A 19254-nucleotide genomic window follows, 5' to 3' on the forward strand; every position below is an offset into this window, starting at 1 on the left:
TCTACAGATCAAATCATTTATTTTATTGTCACGCCATACTTTCAATTACACCCAGTTATTTAAAATAAGGTTTCTGGGGAGAATAAAATAACAAGACACTTACAAACTAAAACCACAAATGTCTGGATCAGAAGATTACAGTGTGACACATAAAAAATCAGGTGGGGAAAAAAAGAACAGAAATTCCTGATGAACCAGTAATTCCCCTAATAACCCTCTGACCACACTGACACTGACAATGTAATGATGACTCCCTTTTTTTTTTTTTCCTCCTAAAGTAGACACATACGGCTGACTGGTAACTTAATGTGACTCACTGGTATAGCTGCCTTTGTAAGTATGATTTCCTGTAAGAAGTCAAATAAAAAGGAGGATTACAGAAGATATTGTTGTAAAACAGGATTGATTTAAACCTAAATTATGACCAGTAGCACCATTTCAAATCTGTATTTCAGTAATAGTCATTTGTTACACTGGACATCCAGATGGATTTCAGAGAACTTATTGTACTGTAGGATATTTACTAGGTAAGTGATGAGAACACAGAACCTTGAATAATTCCTGTGATCCCAGTAAATGATTTGCTGAACGCTAACGTGACGTCAATACATGGTATGATAATGTGTCACACTCTAGTGCATTTCTATGCACATTTTCAAATGCTGGCTAAAATAAATGACTCAGGAATACAGTAATGATGTTGGTGTCCAGGCTTTCATCACCGAATGGCTTCAGATTAACCGTAACACAGCAGAGGAGCAGATCTGGAGGAGAGAAGGGGAGGGTTCCTTTTCACTAGCGAGAGGAGTTAGAACTAGAGCGCGACCGGTGGCGACGGCGACCTGGCGACCGAGACCTGCGACGTACTGGAGAGCGTCGCCGTGGAGACCGAGACCTAGGAGAGTGAGAAAGAAAGCAAGACAGAGTGAGAAAAAAACACATTCTATATTAGGGATGCCAATTTAGATTTTTTATCAACATTAACTGATCATTAACTGTTGACCGAGGACAAGGCAACTGAGTCCCAGTTCACTCCTCCTTGGACTTTCTGCATTCAGTGCCCATGGTCAGCTGCAGACTTGTACCACTCACACATGCACCCACAACGTTTCAGGTTTTTTTTTGGAATGTGGAATGACTCCACTGCTTAATTAACTCCTGATGACACCGGCGTTACTGATTACACTGGAAACACACAATGGCCTCTCTGGTTGAGCTTGTGGCTGTGAAGCCTGTTCTGGCAGCCCTGAAGCGCTGCCTGCTTTCCTTATGTGTCCATGTCAACCATCACTGTATATAAATATGTTAACTAGTTGGGCTGCTCAGACTGAGCTGCAACTGAATCTTGCAAGAAAACACAATAATGATAATCTATTATAAACTATATGGATATGTTATATATGAGATAAATGATTTGATTCTGCGCTTCCGCTCACTACTTTTGTCTTGTTCGTCTTCTCTGTGAAGTTAGCAGGGAAAAGAAAACAGCCTAAAACGCAGCAGGCTAGTGCAAAGCTAACAAGAGCAAGCTAACTAGCAGTTTGAAAAAAACAGATTGGATATTTTTTTTGAGTATTTTTCATGTACAATGCAACACCATTTTAAAAATAACTTTTTAAGTGTTTTACTGATCTTATTGTTGATTGACAGTTAATTATTAACATCCCTATTTTACTTATATCGAGGTTTTCATAGCGACCAGCACTAAGCATAGACGCTGTATGAAAAAATAGAGCTGCAGTTTAGGAATCCATTGCATTATTGGTTTCCCTAACCAAGCACCGGTGCACCCTCTCCAGCACTGCGGCTCATCACATGCTGCTTACCTTCTCCTCATCCGAGGTGGAGTACGTCGCCACATTGGTGGTGGGGGAGGCATCCTGCGGGGAGGGGACAGCCTGCGGGGGGGAGGGCGCACTGTGGGAGTCAGCACAGCTGTGACTGTGATCTCCTGACCGTCGATCTGACCTGGAAGATAAAACATCGAGCAAATCAAGACTATTGAGGGTTTGGCATTTCAACATAATTAAAATGAGGACATTATTTTTGAACCATTCATAGAAATGCCACATATAAACATTGTCATCACTGATTAGTATGTTGGCCTCTAGTCTCATCTTACTGCATTATATAATCATCCATCCATCCATCCATCTTGTGCTCTAAAAGAATGTTATTCAATTCAATTCAAAAAACTTTATTTGTCCCCGGGGGGCAATTCAGGGCACACAGAGCAGCAAATAACGACAGTGCAACTATACAAAAACATTTTAACCTATCAACTAGAATAAAGTGTAAAAGAAGAATAAGTGTCAGGATGTTAGTGTGTTAGTACAGGTTAGAATCCAGTCACAGCGTTAAATACGGAGAACATCGTCGGCGTGAGATGTAGAAATACATGCGTGTATCAGATGTAAGCAGACATGTGAACGGGTGTATATAATGTAAACATGCAGTAGACTGTTGAAACAGGTATAAACAGAACCGTAGTGCAGAAAAGATATAAGTGGACAGTGATCAGATTCAGATGTGGTCAGACATGATACATATGTGTAATGAGCAGACGTAAACAGAACTATAGTGCAGTAATAGCTTATAGTTATATATTATATTTATACTCTATGTGCAGATACTAAATAATAAAGTGACAGGGGTGCATGGCAGGAAAACAGCAGTCTATTTATATGCTAGCTCTGTGTAACCAGATGAATATTGAAAAATAAAGTGACCATAGTGCTATGATGGATACAATATAAGATGCAATACAATCTATTCACTTTCAATCAGAGATGTTCATGTTTCTCCACATCCTCTTACCTCCGTCCATGTGTTTCAGGGCCTTCTCCGCCTCCTCTGATGTCTCAAACTCAACGTAGGCATAGCCTTTGGAAAGATGAGTGTGCATGCGGTTGGTGGGCATGTCAATCATCTTGATCTTGCCATAGGTGGAGAAGATCTCCTGGATGTGTTCCTGTAAAAGGCACAGCAGAGAAGTATTGGAAAATCGCCACATCCAGAGGTATTTATAGAAACAGGATCCTCGTTCTGCCTCTTTTTACTGGGTATAGAAAACATTTCAGCTCCTAGAATGAAGGGAATTTATGCCATACGAGAACGCATTTTCCAAGCATAACACAAACACTTCTTCTGCAAAGGATTATGAGAATAATTACAAGCAGGCTTGATAATTTTACGCCCAGATGAATGCAATAACATTCTTACATAACTCAAGTAACAGAGCTCATCTTCTTCGTCTTTTTTTTAAATTACTTTGTATTTATGCTCATGTATAAACAAGATAAAGGGACCTGCATACATTAATCAATACATTCTCTCTCTATTCACTAAAACTAATTGAAAACGGTTGGCTCACTTGTATAACACTAATTTAAATACTCAGCTGCAACAAACTAAAAGTTTTTTTTTGTTTTTTTAACACGTGAGGGGAAATGTTAATAAATATCAGAAGTGTATTAGGGGCTTGTTGTTGCCTTTGTCCCTGATGCACAAAGCCCATATGGATTGTGTAAAGACTTTAAAGGTTTATCTGATACCTAAACAACATTCGGTCAGCCAAGCAGCAGCATCTCTATGAGCAGCTGAAGGTCAGTAGTGCAGTAAAACATTCACCTTGATGACATTTCTGGTGAGTCGGCCAAGGTAGACCTTGGTGGGTTTGGGTGTGGGGCTCCTACGTCGTCGTTCCCGGTCATCCTTCTTAGCTGATTTTGACCTAGAGTGACATTTACATTTCCTTTGATATCATAGTCAGTGATGAGATGAACATTAATTGTGTTCCCTGGCTGCAGTGTGAGGGCTCACTTATACTACAGGGATTGTACAGCTTTTCCCAGGTCAAATTCAAGCACTTTCCAAGCACTTTCAAGGTCTGTTTTCAAGCTTTTCCAGCTCCTTACAGGTGTGGTGAATTACATACTTTTACAAATACATACTCTACTCAATTTCCTTGCAGGAGTCATCCCAAAGGGATCAATAAAGAGAGGTGTTTAAGGTGTCTAAGTCTGTACATATTAAAATCACATTAAAAGAGATGGAATTGTGTTATAAACAACTAAAATTGTTTAGTAAAACCAGAAGGATAAGAAATTAAATTAGATTTCTATTCTATATCTCTTTGTTGTGAAATAAATGTGGATACAATTTCAAGCATTTTATCCAAAATTCAAGCATTTTCAAGGACTTCAACCCCTTGTACTAGAAATAAGATCCACTACTTGCTTTATGAAAACATATATATATATTTTTTTAATTTCAGTGACTAATTCCATACTTTGAGCGTGAGCGTCGTCTGTTGTTGTGGCGCTGGCGGCTGGGGCTCGGTGAGGATGAGGAGGACGAGGAAGAGGAGCGGGAGCTAGATGAGCCAGAGTGGCTGGAGGCAGAGGAGCTGGAGCCACTGGAGGAGCCTGAGCTGGAGCCTGAGCTGCTGCTGGAGCTGGAGCTGGACCTTAACAAGAGCAAGATTTTAGGATGGGAAGAAGTGGCTGAACCAATTTGTGGTGTGAACTTGCAGCGTTTATCTTCCACTGTCCAAATAAATAGGATGCATAAACACTACCATGAGCCCTGTGTCAAAGTCAGCATATAAAACACAGAGGAGCTGGATACATATAAATATAACGCTTATTGAAATTAAACTAGCTTTAGCTTTTTTGCAGCATCAAGTGTTATTTAATAAGAGCAGCCTCTGACCTGCTGCTCCCACTGGAGGCACTGCGCCGTGTGCGGTTCTTCTCTCGACCCCGGTCTTTGTCGGCTCCTTCTTTAGTGGCCCCTGACTTCTCCTTACCTCGCTGTTTACTTTTGTCATCCTCCTTCCTCTTTGTTGGTGAAGGCGCCCTGCAACAAAGGTCAATAGGCCTGTCTCTTTTATTTGTTACATAAACACTTATCTTGTTTTTTTGTATCAATACTTTTGGCAATGATCCATTCTCAAAACACAATCCTAATATCATCTGCCTTGTATATTTGGTTATGTGTGGACATACTTTCATGATTTATTCATATATATTCATTCATATAAGTGTAAAAGAGCGTTGGCACCGAACCACTTGCAGCGGAACAAATAACGTACTTACGGTATTACCGTAATATCAGTGATTAACATTAAATCAGCTCACAGACACTTGTGCTGTTAGCATTAGCTCGCAAGCTAATATTAGCTCATTATGTGCTATTAATACAATGCGCGTTAAAAAACAAAAATATTGTACTTAGTGCGACTCTCGCGTTATTTAGTTTGTATTTATACGGCTAATAATATTACCCATACATAATTTTTTCTCAAGGATGTAACGCTAACTTAACTGGAAACGTTTACTCACATTTCTCTGGTTTCCACCTAACGCGATAGTAAAAGTCGCATATATATGACGTCATGTTTTAGGTTGCCGTAAACCAATCAACTGGACTGGACCAAGACATTGGAAATTATAATCCCCCAATTCAGACTGCCAGGGCATTTTTCCTGTTCTCGCTTGTGGCAACAGAGCAGAATTTATAGGAGTAATTCGACAGGCAACTGCCTGACAGGATAACTGAGGAAAAAATATAAACATACGATACAGGAAAACCGGCTTTTATAGGAGAATGACAGTTTCCATTTCTTTTAAACTTGGTTACAAATGACCAAAGACGCTTTCCACGTTTCATATATTATTAAAAAATCAATATATCTTCTGAGCCAAAGCTAAATGGGATAACTGGAGTGCTTGTGATTATTACAAGTACCAGAGGACGCATAGACAAGGGCACACACACACGTTTCCTTCTCCTGTGGGACAGCCACGCTTCAGATGAACCCCGCAGGTGAGCCAGAAGAAGGCGTCAAACCCTCGGGCGGTTCCAGGACCCTTGCTTTGACTGTATTCTCTGCTGCCATTGGAGGCACCTTCCAGTATGGCTACAACATCTCAATTATCAACGCTCCTACCAGCTACATCCAGATCTTCATCAATGATACCTACATGGAGCGCTGGGGCATCGGCTTGGAGACCCCCCAGTTGACCTTAGTGTGGACTATTATTGTGTCAGCATTCTCACTGGGGGGGTTGCTTGGAGCTTTGCTTGCAGGGCCTCTGGCAGTCCGCTTTGGTAGGAAGAACTCGCTGCTTCTGAATAATTCTTTCCTTTTTGTTGGCGCTGTGCTTGTGCTAACGTCCAGGGTGGCCAAATCATTCGAGATGATCATGTTTGCTCGTTTGCTGGTGGGGGTGAACTCGGGCGTCAGTATGAACGTCCAGCCTATGTACTTTGGGGAAAGCGCCCCAAAGCACCTCCGGGGTGCCGTGGCTTTCTCCTCTGCTGTTTTCACTGCCTTTGGGATCTTCTTGGGTCAGGTTACGGGTCTCACTGGACTGTTGGGCACAGAGCCTCTTTGGCCCTACTTACTAGCTAGTAACGCTTTGCCAGGGTTGATACAGCTCCTCACTTTACCCTGGTTCCCTGAAAGCCCGAGATACCTTCTCATAGACCGGGGGGACAAGGAAGCATGTGTCAGAGCACTTGGAAGGCTTCGTGGTGGGGAGGCTCCCATGTTGGAGATGGAGGAGTTGCTTCAGGAGCAGCAGCAGCAAAAATCTGCTGCCTTAAATTCTGGTTCTGCAACTCCTGCCAAGACACCCTGGTCCCTGTTTAAGGATCGTGGCTTGCGGTCGCAACTCAGAACAGTCATGGCTGCCAGTAGTGCCATGATGCTCTGTGGCAATGATTCCTTCTACTTCTACGCTTACTACATCTTTCTCGCAGCAGGAATCCCTCCAGAGAAAATTCAGTACATCACCATAGGCACAGGGGCATCTGAGCTAACTGCTTCTATACTGAGTAATCTGCTGATTGAACGTGTGGGGCGCAGGTACCTTCTGGTGGGAGGGTACTGTCTTATGTCTTTCTGGACTGTAGTCTTCACTGTAGCTCTTAACCTCCAGAGCCACGGGGTGGCTGGGATGGCCTACCTCAGCATGGCATGTGTGTTCGCCTACATACTCAGCTTCGGGTTGGGCCCTGCAGGGGTGACAGGGATCTTACCGGCTGAGATCTTTGACCAGTCCGCTCGTCCGGCAGCATACATGGTAGCTGGCTCGTTTATGTGGATCAGCCTGTTCCTGGTGGGAATGCTGTTCCCGTTCATTGTGAAAGGCCTGGGGGATTTCTGTTTCCTGCCTTTCTTGGTTGTTTGTTTGGTATCCGCTGCTTTTTTGGGGCTCACCTTACCAGAGACTAAGGGCAAGACGCTGGCTGAGATTACTGCAGAGTTTGATAGGAAGAATGGCGTGAAGATGGAGAGGTCAGACATTCAGGTGGATGAGCCCATGAGGGAGAACTACCAGCTGGGTAAAGCCTGCTCCTTCACTAACCTAACACCAGATCCTGATGCTAAACCTGACCCTGACCATGACAATGGACTGCAATTTGATAGCCTCCAGTAAAATTGTAAATTAAATACACAGTGCCTTTAAGGCCTTTTTATGCACTTTCAATGTTGGATATATTGCTCCTGAAATCTGAAGTGTCCTATTGATGAAAGATGATCTCTGTGTAATGCTGATGATTTATTTATTTTAATGTAATTATTGTTTCGTGAAGGAAACTAAAAAATGTCCTGCCCAAGCAGGAGTGCTGACCTGTCTTTAAAATACTTTTATAGACTTCTCTGTTAATAACAGGGCTCGACAGCAACACTTACCAGTAGCCAGGTTGGACACCATTTTGGTAATTTGGCAATCAATTCTCTATTTTTGTTAATGTAGAAAAAATTGGGATAGCAAAACATGTGCACCCCCCCCCCCCCCCCCAAAAAAAAAAAAACCTTTTTTTTTTTACATTAGTGATATTGAAATGTTGCCATCAGAGTCAGAACCAGATAACTGCTGTAGGATGAAACGTTTGACTAATGTCTGTTTCATGCTTCTTGTGGTTAACCTGGTGTGGAATGGTCACACCCCACACAAATGTCCAACCAGCCTCAAGACCTCTCGGTCAGGTCCTAGTTAGCCAATTACAGCGGGGTCTGTACAACTCCGCCCAAATTTAACAATATCTTGGAGAGGCACTGCAAGTGTTTCATGCTTTTTGCATGCATGTCAGCACGGTGTTGACAGCGATATTGTGCAATTGCGATCTCTGCACACAGTTACCTAGGCCGCTATTGCGTAATAACGCCACCCAGACTGACAGCAAGAAGCATGAAACACACGGAAACTGTCAAAATCAGCAAATAGATTCAATTGGAAAAGAACCAGAAGATCCTGATTGAAAAACAAAAAGGAAGGTAGGTAAAAGTATTTTATGTCACATTATCATTACCAGGCTGACGTAAAACGGCATACTATCTTACTTATATATATATATATATATATATATATATATACATATATATATATATTAGGTAACTTAAAATGGCAACCATATTTTCAGTTTCGGCAACCAAAAGCTGATGCCTGGTTACCAGCCTGGCAACCCCTTTTAAAAGTTGATGTTGAGTCCTGAATAACCCAGGCCAGTATGACAAAACAGAAAAGGCATCCTTCCAGTTAAGTGAAGCTCTCTTACATTATGACATAATGATCTTTCTCTACAAGAAGCATAACACCATAACTGTAAGGTGAATATGAAATTGCATGGCAATGTCGACTCAGTTTCCAGTGAAAGTATAATACTGGAAGAACTACTTAAAGGGGAAGTATTATACTATAACAATATATGGTGGTGCTACTGTACAGAGACAATGGATTGGGAAGTATGTTAGTAAAATGTACTATTTCTCAACTGACAATACTACATGAGCTTGTTTGCTTTAAAGAGCAAAAGAAAGAAGAAACAAACATTCTGTGCCCACAAAATCTCTAATTTATTCCTATACTGCCTTTAAAATGGAACTTGTGGACTCGACACAACACCAACATTTTCAGTTACGAGATTGTGAATACACAAGGGTGCTGTTCATATGGTATCTTCTCATGAACATAATCAGTATAAATCGAAGGGAAACATTCCCAGATCTTTACGTTTTTTACACCGCAATCAACCTTGATTGATTGATTGAAGTTTGGTACCTTTGTGAATTTAAGGTAAGACTTTATTGAAGCCCTGTGTCGTTCCTATATCAATGAAGTCGAGACGATATATCACTTACCTAAAAGTGGCCACATAACTCATACAAACTTAAAGTTTTGAAGGTCTTGACAACAATAAGTGTTTGCAGTAGAGTGGGTAATCATTTTCACCGCCTCTAATTCAACACTTCTGCACTGGGTAGATAACAGTTCTTGTTTATTGTGTAATCTGATCCAAAACTCAGTTTTGTTTACTATCAGGTCTTTCCAGTCCAGTGATCCGGGCTTGTTACCTTTAACTGTTCAGTGAGCCAAAGAGGATAATTGCATCTCTAAACTCCACTCAGTAATATTCATAGACTACAAACTTCTAATGTTTATGTTGTTTTGTTATGTATGCATCAACTACTGTAAGGAACGTTTCCTACTAGTGCTACTAACCGCATGTTTCCATTTAACCAACTTGAGATGTTTTCTGTGCATACTCCTGCATTGAATGTAGGAATGCAGCTCTGCCAGACAGCCAATAGATGTCGCCATTGTCGTTACTGCTTGTTCTCCTCTCTTCTCTCAAATATGAAGCTGTATAATAACAAAACGACTCACAGATGTAACACCTAGAGGCGAAGATGACACTTTAAAATTCAACAGCTGTTCCTTCACAGCCCTGGCAAGCCGTCTGTTGACCATCTGCCCCTGTATGCTGCCTTTTTAGATTCTTAGAGTGAATCAAGATGGAGCCAGATATTTGTTATTTTATGTTCAAAATTATGTTGGAGAAGATAATTAGTTTTTTTTTTAAATAATCCATATCTCTTATTCCCTGAAAACAACTCTGTTATTGCTGGATTTCAGGTAAAAAGCCACTGATGTAGCACGTCAAAGATGCTGCTACTGAATTAATGACTGTAACTGTATGACGCTGTGTTTCCAAAGCATGCCATGACACTCCTCGATAATGATAAAGATTCTGTAAGAATCTTACTGTATGGTCCTCAGGCTCTATTTAGTAGGAATACAAGTTTTGCACATTGTAATTATTTATTCAATGAGAAATACTACTGTATGTACATCAATAAAAAAAAATCAAAGTTCTGACCTACACCATTGTCTTCTTTGACATATTGTGCTTGTCTGATCCAATTGCTTTCTTAATTACATTTAACTTATTATTTGGCTCACTTCGCTCCTCTGCAATTTCATCTACAGTAAATGTTCCTACCCACTCCCATTAAAACTGTTGGTGGAATGCTGTTTATTCATGGAAACGAGTGCTGTTCAAGATCATCTCACTCTGATGGGCGGTAAGGTTCAAGTGTGCTGTTTCATTGGAGTCTGTTACATCATTTCAGCATAATTGAACTATGTCTCTGGTTGTTTCTTTGCTGTTTGAAATCCAACTAGAGGACATAAAGATGGGATTTATTTATAGGGTATAGGTAGTATAGGTTTTCTGTGTGTGTATGAGTCAGAATTACTATAAAAAAAACACTAGAACTCCAAGCTACAAATGTTTCAATCGCAGCAGGAAATAGAATATTTCTGCTCTTGCTGGCATTTAGTTTGGCTTTAAAACTCCAGTGGCCTTTTCACATAAAGCAAACTAAACAGCTAAAAACAGTGTTCTTGTTTGGAGATGAAGATGTTTGAAGAGATTCTCTACTAGCAAAAATGATCCATGTTACTCTCCAGAGACACGGGGGGCTAATGATTTCAGGAATGTTGTTTTTCTATCATCTGAGTTATCTAAGGACAAGGTTTAACACAGTGAGCTGGATGCTGCTCTCTCCATTTTAACTGGAGGAGAGAAAGCACGGCACTTATTACCAATATTATTTTCCTTGAGTATGGGAAAACTCTGAGCCTAGTTGTTGAGTGAGTCTCATTGTCAGGTATAGTGGGACATATGGTTGGAATGTAATATGGTATGGAAATATGGTTATTCGCTTTCTTGCAGAGGGTTCAATGAGAAGATCGATACCACTGATAGGTGTTTGTGAGGTTACAGTCAGGAGGTGGTTAACTCAGTTTACAATAAAGACTGGAAACAGCATGACCACTCGTCTGGCTCTGTCTGATGGTTAAAAATAAAGCTAAAAGATAGACAGTTAGAAGCTACGCAGAAATTAAACTAGAATTACCACCTTGTGTATGCCTCTACCATATTAAATGTCATCACTTCATATTTTCTATCCTATCAGACATTTGGGGATCAAGTGGTTGCTGAGCTACCGTGTGCACAAAGATAGGTAAGGCATAATGCCATGTCCCCATGTCAGTCAGAAAGCAGTGGAAGAGATCTCATGGCTGACAGTAAAATTAATTTAGCAGTGGATGACTTTGATCCATCAACCGCTGGGTTATGGGCCCAGCAGGCTTCCACTGCACCACTCTGCTGTCAATCATCACAGATGGGACTTGGACCAAAAATCCCTGGCTTAGGAGGCCAGTGCCTTGTCCGTTCAGCCAAAGATGGGGCTTAACATCCTGTAGTTTCACCAGTTCAGTAGACATACAGAAGGTTCCACTATAAAGAACAATGTGGTAAGCATAATGTGCTGCTTTAAGAGAGGTAACAATGGCCCCTGATGCTGCTGTAGCAGTATCAGAGACAAAAAAAGAGTGAAACAGGAAGAGAAGGGGAGATACAGTGAACTTGACCTTTGGGATATAGAATGACATCACTTTATCATTTGATTCTGGTAGACCAAGTGCACATTTGTGCAGGTTAACTTCAAAGTAATAGATCAAAACCTGTAAACAGCCCAGCCAATGACCAATCACAGCAGCGGAAAGTCATCATTACTACAGGATCCTGCCAAGCTACTGGGTTCTAATTTGTCTTAGAATATAAACAGTAAACCCCAGGAACACAATTTGCCTCCATATCATCACTTTTTGCCAGTAGTATAACAAAATGATCTAGCTCCTACATTAAATTTAGTTTTCCATTTGTGCTAAAGTCACAGGATTAAGACAGCTAACTTTTGTTGGATTATACTGTTGACCCTTTCTGAGTGAATGTGGCTCTACCCATGTAAATCAGGAAGCATGGAAGAGATCTCTCAGCTGAGACTAAAATCCATTTAGCAGAGGATGGATTTCAATCCATTGACCTCTTGGTTAAGAGCCCAACACACTTCCACTGTGCCACGCTGCTATAAGCCTGGGAAGACTACAAAGGAACAATATGTGGCTTTAAACATCATCAAAATGGTCCCTGATGCCACTGTAGCAGTATCAGAGAATTCTAGGAATTCACGAGTTATAGCAGAAAAACACATTTTGTGAAAACACAGTGACCTTTGACGTCCAAGATCTTATTACGTCATCCTTAAGTCCAAGTGGATATTTGTGCCAAATTTGAAGAAAATCCCACCAGGGGTTCCTAAAATATGGTGTTCACAAGAACGGGATGGAGGGACAGCCTGAAAACATACCTCTGGCCACTGTTTGCTTTAAGTCAGTTTGCAAGTCAGTCTGCTTTAAGTTTGATTCTGAAGTTATCAAGTCAGTCTGCTTTAAGTTTGATTCTGAAGTTATCAAGTCAGTCTGCTTTAAGTTTGATTCTGAAGTTATCAAGTCAGTCTGCTTTAAGTTTGATTCTGAAGTTATCAAGTCAGTCTGCTTTAAGTGTGATTCTGAAGTTATCAAGTCAGTCGGCTTTAAGTTTGATTCTGAAGTTATCAAGTCAGTCGGCTTTAAGTTTGATTTAGAAGTTATCAAGTCAGTCTGCTTTAAGTTTGATTCTGAAGTTATCAAGTCAGTCTGCTTTAAGTTGGATTCTGAAGTTATCAAGTCAGTCTGCTTTAAGTTTTATTCTGAAGTTATCAAGTCAGTCTGCTTTAAGTGTGATTCTGAAGTTATCAAGTCAGTCGGCTTTAAGTTTGATTCTGAAGTTATCAAGTCAGTCTGCTTTAAGTTTGATTCTGAAGTTATCAAGTCAGTCTGCTTTAAGTTTGATTCTGAAGTTATCAAGTCAGTCTGCTTTAAGTTTGATTCTGAAGTTAGCTCGTATCAGTGTGGACACGTCAGAATTCTTTGCGGTTTTTACTGCTACAATGTTGCATCTAAAAGTCTACTGTACTGGGTTATTTTCATCATCATTTTGTTTTATTAGACGGCACAGAGGTCCGGGGCTATTTCCAAGAGATCCAGGGCTACAGCCCTGAATGCCTAGGTCAAAAGTAAAACGAACTTGACTTGTGTCTTTTCTTTTTAGCACACTTTCTCAGCACCACCCTTTTTCTTTTTGCTTTGCTTTCTGTCTTACGTAAAATACTGTAGGAATTCAGCAGAATGCCCACTTTTTCAGTCTAGGGAGCTCATTCACTCCCACACTGTAGATATAATTTGTAGTGTAAGCAGTGTGTGCTTTTGAATGTGGAGACAGCCTGTGAGTGCACAGGTCTTACTAGCCACCCAAAATGGTAGCAGTCTATTGGGATTTAACTCACAATTCCCAATTGACAAAATATTATTTTACAAAATAAAAATGAGCTTGACACTTCCTATCAGTGTACGACAAAAATTGTGGCGTTTGACATTTGAGGTTTAAATTTTGACATGTGAGTAGGACATTGGCCTAGTCTGTGACATATAAAAAATATGGATGAATGGTTTTGTCCCATTGTTGGAAACAATACTATATTATGTTCGACAAACAGCTTGATCCAAGGTTCACATCTTACATGAGAGTTACATTACATTCAGCTTTTTTTTTGGATGTACGTGGTCAAAGGGGCGCACCTGTTCATTTATTTTTCTGTCCCAAGTGCTGCCACTAGCTTTGATCTTTTTTTAGGTAAAAGTGCGCTTAGAGAAGTGGTTGATAAAAAACAGGGCATGTTTCAGCCTGCTGCATTTGATGGCCTCTTCTTCCCCTGATGAAAAGTGTGGGTTTCCTTTGGTAACCAGAAGTGGAGTGCAGAAATACTGGGAGGGGGGGACTTAAGAGACTTAGCTTTACTTGGACTTCCTGTTAGTTTCTATGAATACATGAGGGGATGTTGCCAGGCATCTGAGAGATAAAGAGAGAAAACACGAATGCTGAGCTATAACATGATTACATGGGCAAAAAAGAAAACAATATCAGATGCTATTGTCTCTCCGCACCTTGAGTGTTGTGTTTGCGCCTACACACATGCCGTGGACAAGAACAGTGTGCATGATAAAAGCTGTCTAAGGGTGTTGTCTCTGTATGCCCCTTCACAACAAAACAAGCTGATGCTGCTTTTATGCCATCGAGTGGGTCATAGTGAACTTTCCAGAGAACTAGTCATCATCACCATTGTCTTTGACGGCCTGTACCTCCGATATGAGCAGAAAACATGGAGAAACTGAATCATTATTACTGTTTGACCTTTTGTCTTGGGAAGAAGGAAACAGGTAGAGGGGCATATTTATGAATCAGCTGGGAACAAACAACACAGTAGACCATTTTAATAAAAACTGGACACGGTTTCGATCAGCGTTGTCCACTCCGCATTTAATGATTACCTCAAGTTTATTGCACTTTAACTGTAAAACAATTACAAAGAGTATGTCATTACTTTAGTTGATACTGTATTCAATCGGATTTGAGTGCTGATATTTATTGCCACATGAAGGTCTAAGTGGTTTCCTTTCCAGCATGATAAAATAAAAATAAAAACATACTCATGTATTTTTATTTATTCCTACAATAAACAAGTGACTGTGTAGCTTCTGTCTATCTTTTTTATCTTCCTTTTAACCATCAGACAGAGCCCGATGAGTGGTCATGAAACAAGAAGATCAATTTTGTCTGTGCTTTAAAGTTGATCTAATCAATATTTTGAAACCCACAGACAGTTATCAGCTCTCCTCAGCTCTAGCATCTTTCTCATCCATGTTTGGATTTTACAGTCCGCAACATTACTGTTTTGGTTCACTCTCACTGCATTATTCAACAATTTAGCTGCAGCAGAAACCTGCCCAGCACCAAACAGCAGACATACAACGTTAATAACTAGATGGTGAACATAAGGCATTTAGGACCTAAAGAGACAGATATTTTCCTTAGGAGTTTGCAGGAACTAGTCTTGCATCGCCTAGTCTGGCTCACCAGCTCACATGCTGGACCTCACGCCCCTTCCATTATCTCCGTTTTACCTCATCACAGCTTCTCCCCTGAAAGATACATCTTTAGCCTAACCATCCAGTGACCAAACCATCTAGTGTCTCAAGATCGTAGTCGTAACAACAGAAAATAATTCCAGCACTCAGGTTGCCAGGTTGGTCAGACCCGGTCCAGTAGCCTACAGGAGACTGGAGTCAGTTTGAGCCTGTTTGAACACATAACCTCCGGCTAATCGCACCACAAAAACAAGTATTGCAGAGGAGTTTGACTGACAGTTACCATTAAACGTTTTCTGTTCTGTTCTGTTACAGCTAAGTAAACATGACAGTGATCTTACCGATCAAGGAGAAACTTGGCCATTTGGGCGTGTGTTTTAATGCTTTTAAACTCCTTTATCTCAGTACATAGAGTGAATGCTTGGCCTATACTCACTCTGGTTTTATGCCCGTCTCTGGTCACTCAGCTGCTGGGACAAATAAGCAGCTGCAGGATTGTCAAACTCCATTTCACCCAGTGCCAGCCTACAGTAGCTGTACTCAACAAAAGACAACCCTGGCAACCAGCAACGCCCAACGCTATTGGCTGCTACAATGGAAACAGAACGTGAAAGAAAGTCACTGTCAAACCCATCAAAAAAAATGTAAATATTAATTCAGTCTAAATATGTTTTTTTATGGAAAAGCAATACTTTCATTCTGTACTCCTCAAAACACCCCTGGGTGTATTATTTTTTTTTTTTTTAAATATAGCTTTTAATAAAGATTCTACACATTCAACCTTTAACACATTCATCAACATGAAGTGCCAAAACCTTTATTAGCTCAGGACATTTACAAATTAATTTACAACTGGTGAAAAAGGAGAGAGGTCAAGGTCATCATGGTGTGTTTCCATTACAGTTGTATACCCGGTATAGGGCGGGTCTCCCTCGCCGACAAGCCCCTAATTTGAATGTTAGCCACCCCTAGAGGCCGTTTGACCGGGCTTTTGTTTGCTTTGTCGAAGAACGGGGCCTTTTTTCTCCCTTGAGAAAAGCATAGTTGCTGACTGGACTACTTTTATTCAGTGGTGTAGATTTTTTTTACTACCGGAGCGCAGAAAATGATCTGTGCAGGGCATCTTTGCATGGATTTGAGTGCTGCAGCGACACTTGGATTATGACCTTTGCTGCATGCTGCATCACCTTATATGTTTTTGTTTCTAGCCTAATGTTATCAAGTTAAAAAGTCATAATTGAGTTCATTAAATGTATCTTTTTCTAGATCGGCCTCTGTGTAGTCTGTGAGTGTGTGTGTGTGTGTGTGTGTGTGTGTCTGTGTGTGTCTAAGGGTGTTCGCTTTATGCCTCTTCAAAACAAACCAAGCTGATGATGCTTTTATGCCATCGAGTGGGTCACAGTGGACTTGCTGGAGAACCTCGTCATCATCACCATTGTCTTTGACGGCCTGTACCTCCGATATGAGCAGAAAACATGGAGAAACTGAATCATTATTACTGTTTGACCTTTTGTCTTGTGAAGAAGGAAACAGGTAGAGGGGCATATTTATGAATCAGCTGAGGACAAACAACACAGTAGACCATTTTAATAAAAACTGGACACAGTTTCGATCAGTGTTTTCCACTCCGCATTTAATGATTACCTCAAGTTTATTGCACTTTAACTGTAAAACAATTTCAAAGAGTATGTCATTGCTTTAGTTGATACTGTATTCAATCGGATTTGAGTGCTGAGATTTATTGCTACATGAAGGTCTAGGTGGTTTCCTTTCCAGTATGATAAAATAAAAATAAAAAACATACTCATGCATTTTTATTTATTCCTACAATAGATTTAGTTAAAATATCTTAATTTTGGGGTTTCCAAGTAAATATAGATTGCTATGACGTGATGAAATCACCATATATACTTCTCCCACGTGGTGCCGCCCCTCAAAATCCCGTCACCCTCTTGCCACCCTATAATTATTTTTCTATATCCGCCCGTGCATAGTGTGTGTGTGTGTGTGTGTGTGTGTGAGAAAGAGAGAGAGAGAGAGAGAGAGAGAGAGAGAAAGAGAGAGAGAGCAAGAGAGAGAGAGCGACACACTGAGGGCGCACTCAAACTGTCCATCCGTACCGTTCCCAGACAGGTTTTACGGGTAAAGTCTAGTTCGTTTCACCAGTGTGAGTGCAACCGTACCGCGCCTAGCTGCGGCCAGTTTGCCGGCCACGGACTGTTTGGGAGAGGTGGGCTTTTGTAAAGCACGTCTGCACATGTACGAGCACGAGCGTGCACATGTGTACGAGCACGAGCACAAGGCCTACGCCGGCTCTGACGTCATTTTATGTGCGCCTGTTCGGACATAGAAAAAAAAACAAAAAAAAAAAACGGACCATGCACGGACATTTAAAACAAAGGAGGTGAAAGATTCATGTTGGTGTGATGCGGATGGATGGAAATATTCAAAAACAGTCGGACAAGACGCACAAAAACTTTGAGGCCTATGGAAATATTTGTAAACAAGTGACGCATCGCGATGACGTCGATCAATGCGTGTGACGTGTTACGGCTTGATGACGTAAAGACAGGCAAGAAGCATTCGCGCGAGGCCCAGGCAGTGTGAGTACAAACGGGCCTGGCCCGCGGGGGGAGAGGGAGGGGGGGACAAGTACCCTAAAGCACGGGGCACGGTACGGACGGATAGTGTGAGTGCGCCCTAAGACTTTCATTAACAGCTCTTTCCTCCTCTGCCCTGCTCTGTATATTTGACAGCAGCAATACCAGCAGGCATCACTCAGGGACTTTAGGGAAAATGTAATCTTATTTAGCCAGAACATTGACTTCCTGATGGACCTCAATGAACTCTGTTAAGAACAAGATAAAAAGAGATACAACCATGAAGATACTTGAGGAAATAGTATGACAAAACAAAACATTAAAAAAAGACATTTTCCTTTAATGTCACCTGTAGATGAATACTTTGGGGGGCAGGTAAACTGACACCCAGGGGAGGTCAAGAGAAATTCAGACGACACGATTGATGCTGTTCCGCCATGGAGAGGGTAGGTATATGAGAGATGCAGCTCCTAAGGCAGCCCCCCTGTGGATTCCTCTGGATGTCTTGACAGGATGATGGAGAAAAATCGCTCCATCTCTCTCTCATCACTTCGCACTGGGAGAGAATGCATTCAGAAATGAATGAGAGCTATTGCAAACATAATGAGGCCCCTGGCATACACTCTAACAGCAGATTTCCTTCCAATTTGGACGTGACTGTCATCAGCTCAACATAATGGAGAGTCGGCCTGTATGGAGTGAGAAAGGTATTTGCCGGAGTCCCCAGATGTGTTTGTCCCTGCTTAGGAATTTTAAACATGGAGAGGTGATATTTTTGCATTTACATATTTTTTCTGATATAGTCAATGTCCTGTGCTAGTAATACCGTGGCATCACTTCTAAGGCCAAAAAACCTACATTATTTTGTGTGGTTACAGGTTATGCTGGATGCAAGTTAGTGTAAACTCAAGCAACCCCGGCCAAACTGATTATTAAAGATAATCTTACATTGACCAAACACATTAATCCTCATCCTGTAATATAAAAAGATCACTATTTGAAATGGAAAAGCATAAATCTGACCTCTGTCTTGCTGGTCAATGTATTGAATCCATCTAACAGTTTAAGGAGCAGGACCACACCTCAACCACACCTCCTCTGGGATACCTATAAATATCCTCCTCACCCAGTTATTCCTGTTTCTTCTTCCACTCCTCCCTCCTCTCTGTGGGGACCTACGCATGGATGTGTTAAGAGAGCTGGATACAGTGTTCGAGGCGGAGGCCCATTGATTCCTATGAAAGCTGCCAAACACGAAGCCAAACAAATACTTGGATGATCGACAGTACTTCCGTCATACTTCTGCACTGTTGGGCCTATAGAGCAGGCCACCAGAGACTTCCCCCGGCTGAGCTGGCTACATCCGGTTTAGCCCTATGGCTAACTTAAATGAGAATTAAATTATTTAAGCAGGGAGCTCTTCCAGACATTTAAAATGTTATCGGACGTGGATATTAACACAAGTCATTTTGCTGGGGGTTGTG

At 41.2% G+C, this 19254-nt stretch overlaps 2 protein-coding genes across 2 annotated transcripts; one reads left to right on the forward strand and one right to left on the reverse strand.

The window, feature by feature from the left end:
- Positions 1 to 5380, reverse strand: LOC310960767 (RNA-binding protein with serine-rich domain 1-like). The gene is made up of 7 exons (XM_083932565.1): positions 5346 to 5380; positions 4714 to 4860; positions 4292 to 4468; positions 3631 to 3733; positions 2818 to 2971; positions 1827 to 1968; positions 1 to 895 (listed from the first exon to the last, which is right to left on the reverse strand). Coding segments are annotated over exons 1-7 (825 nt in total). The 5' UTR covers positions 5348 to 5380; the 3' UTR covers positions 1 to 795.
- Positions 5381 to 5816: 436 nt separating this feature from the next.
- LOC310960795 (solute carrier family 2, facilitated glucose transporter member 11-like) lies at positions 5817 to 7448 on the forward strand (the record flags this gene model as incomplete). Its single annotated transcript, XM_083932601.1, has 1 exon — positions 5817 to 7448. One exon carries the CDS (start codon positions 5817 to 5819, stop codon positions 7446 to 7448), a length of 1632 nt encoding a protein of 543 aa, XP_083788727.1.
- Between the last annotated feature and the right edge of the window lie 11806 nt (positions 7449 to 19254).

The sequence above is a fragment of the Echiichthys vipera genome (genome assembly GCF_963691815.1).
Source record: "Echiichthys vipera genome assembly, chromosome: 18".
Lineage (NCBI taxonomy): Eukaryota > Metazoa > Chordata > Actinopteri > Perciformes > Trachinidae > Echiichthys > Echiichthys vipera.

Coding starts and splice junctions, on each gene's coding strand:
- LOC310960767 (XM_083932565.1), bottom strand. Junction 4,469..4,713: donor GCCTCCAGTGGGAGCAGCAG/GTCAGAGGCTGC, acceptor GCTCTTGTTAAG/GTCCAGCTCCAGCTCCAGCA. Junction 1,969..2,817: donor CCTGAAACACATGGACGGAG/GTAAGAGGATGT, acceptor TTTATCTTCCAG/GTCAGATCGACGGTCAGGAG.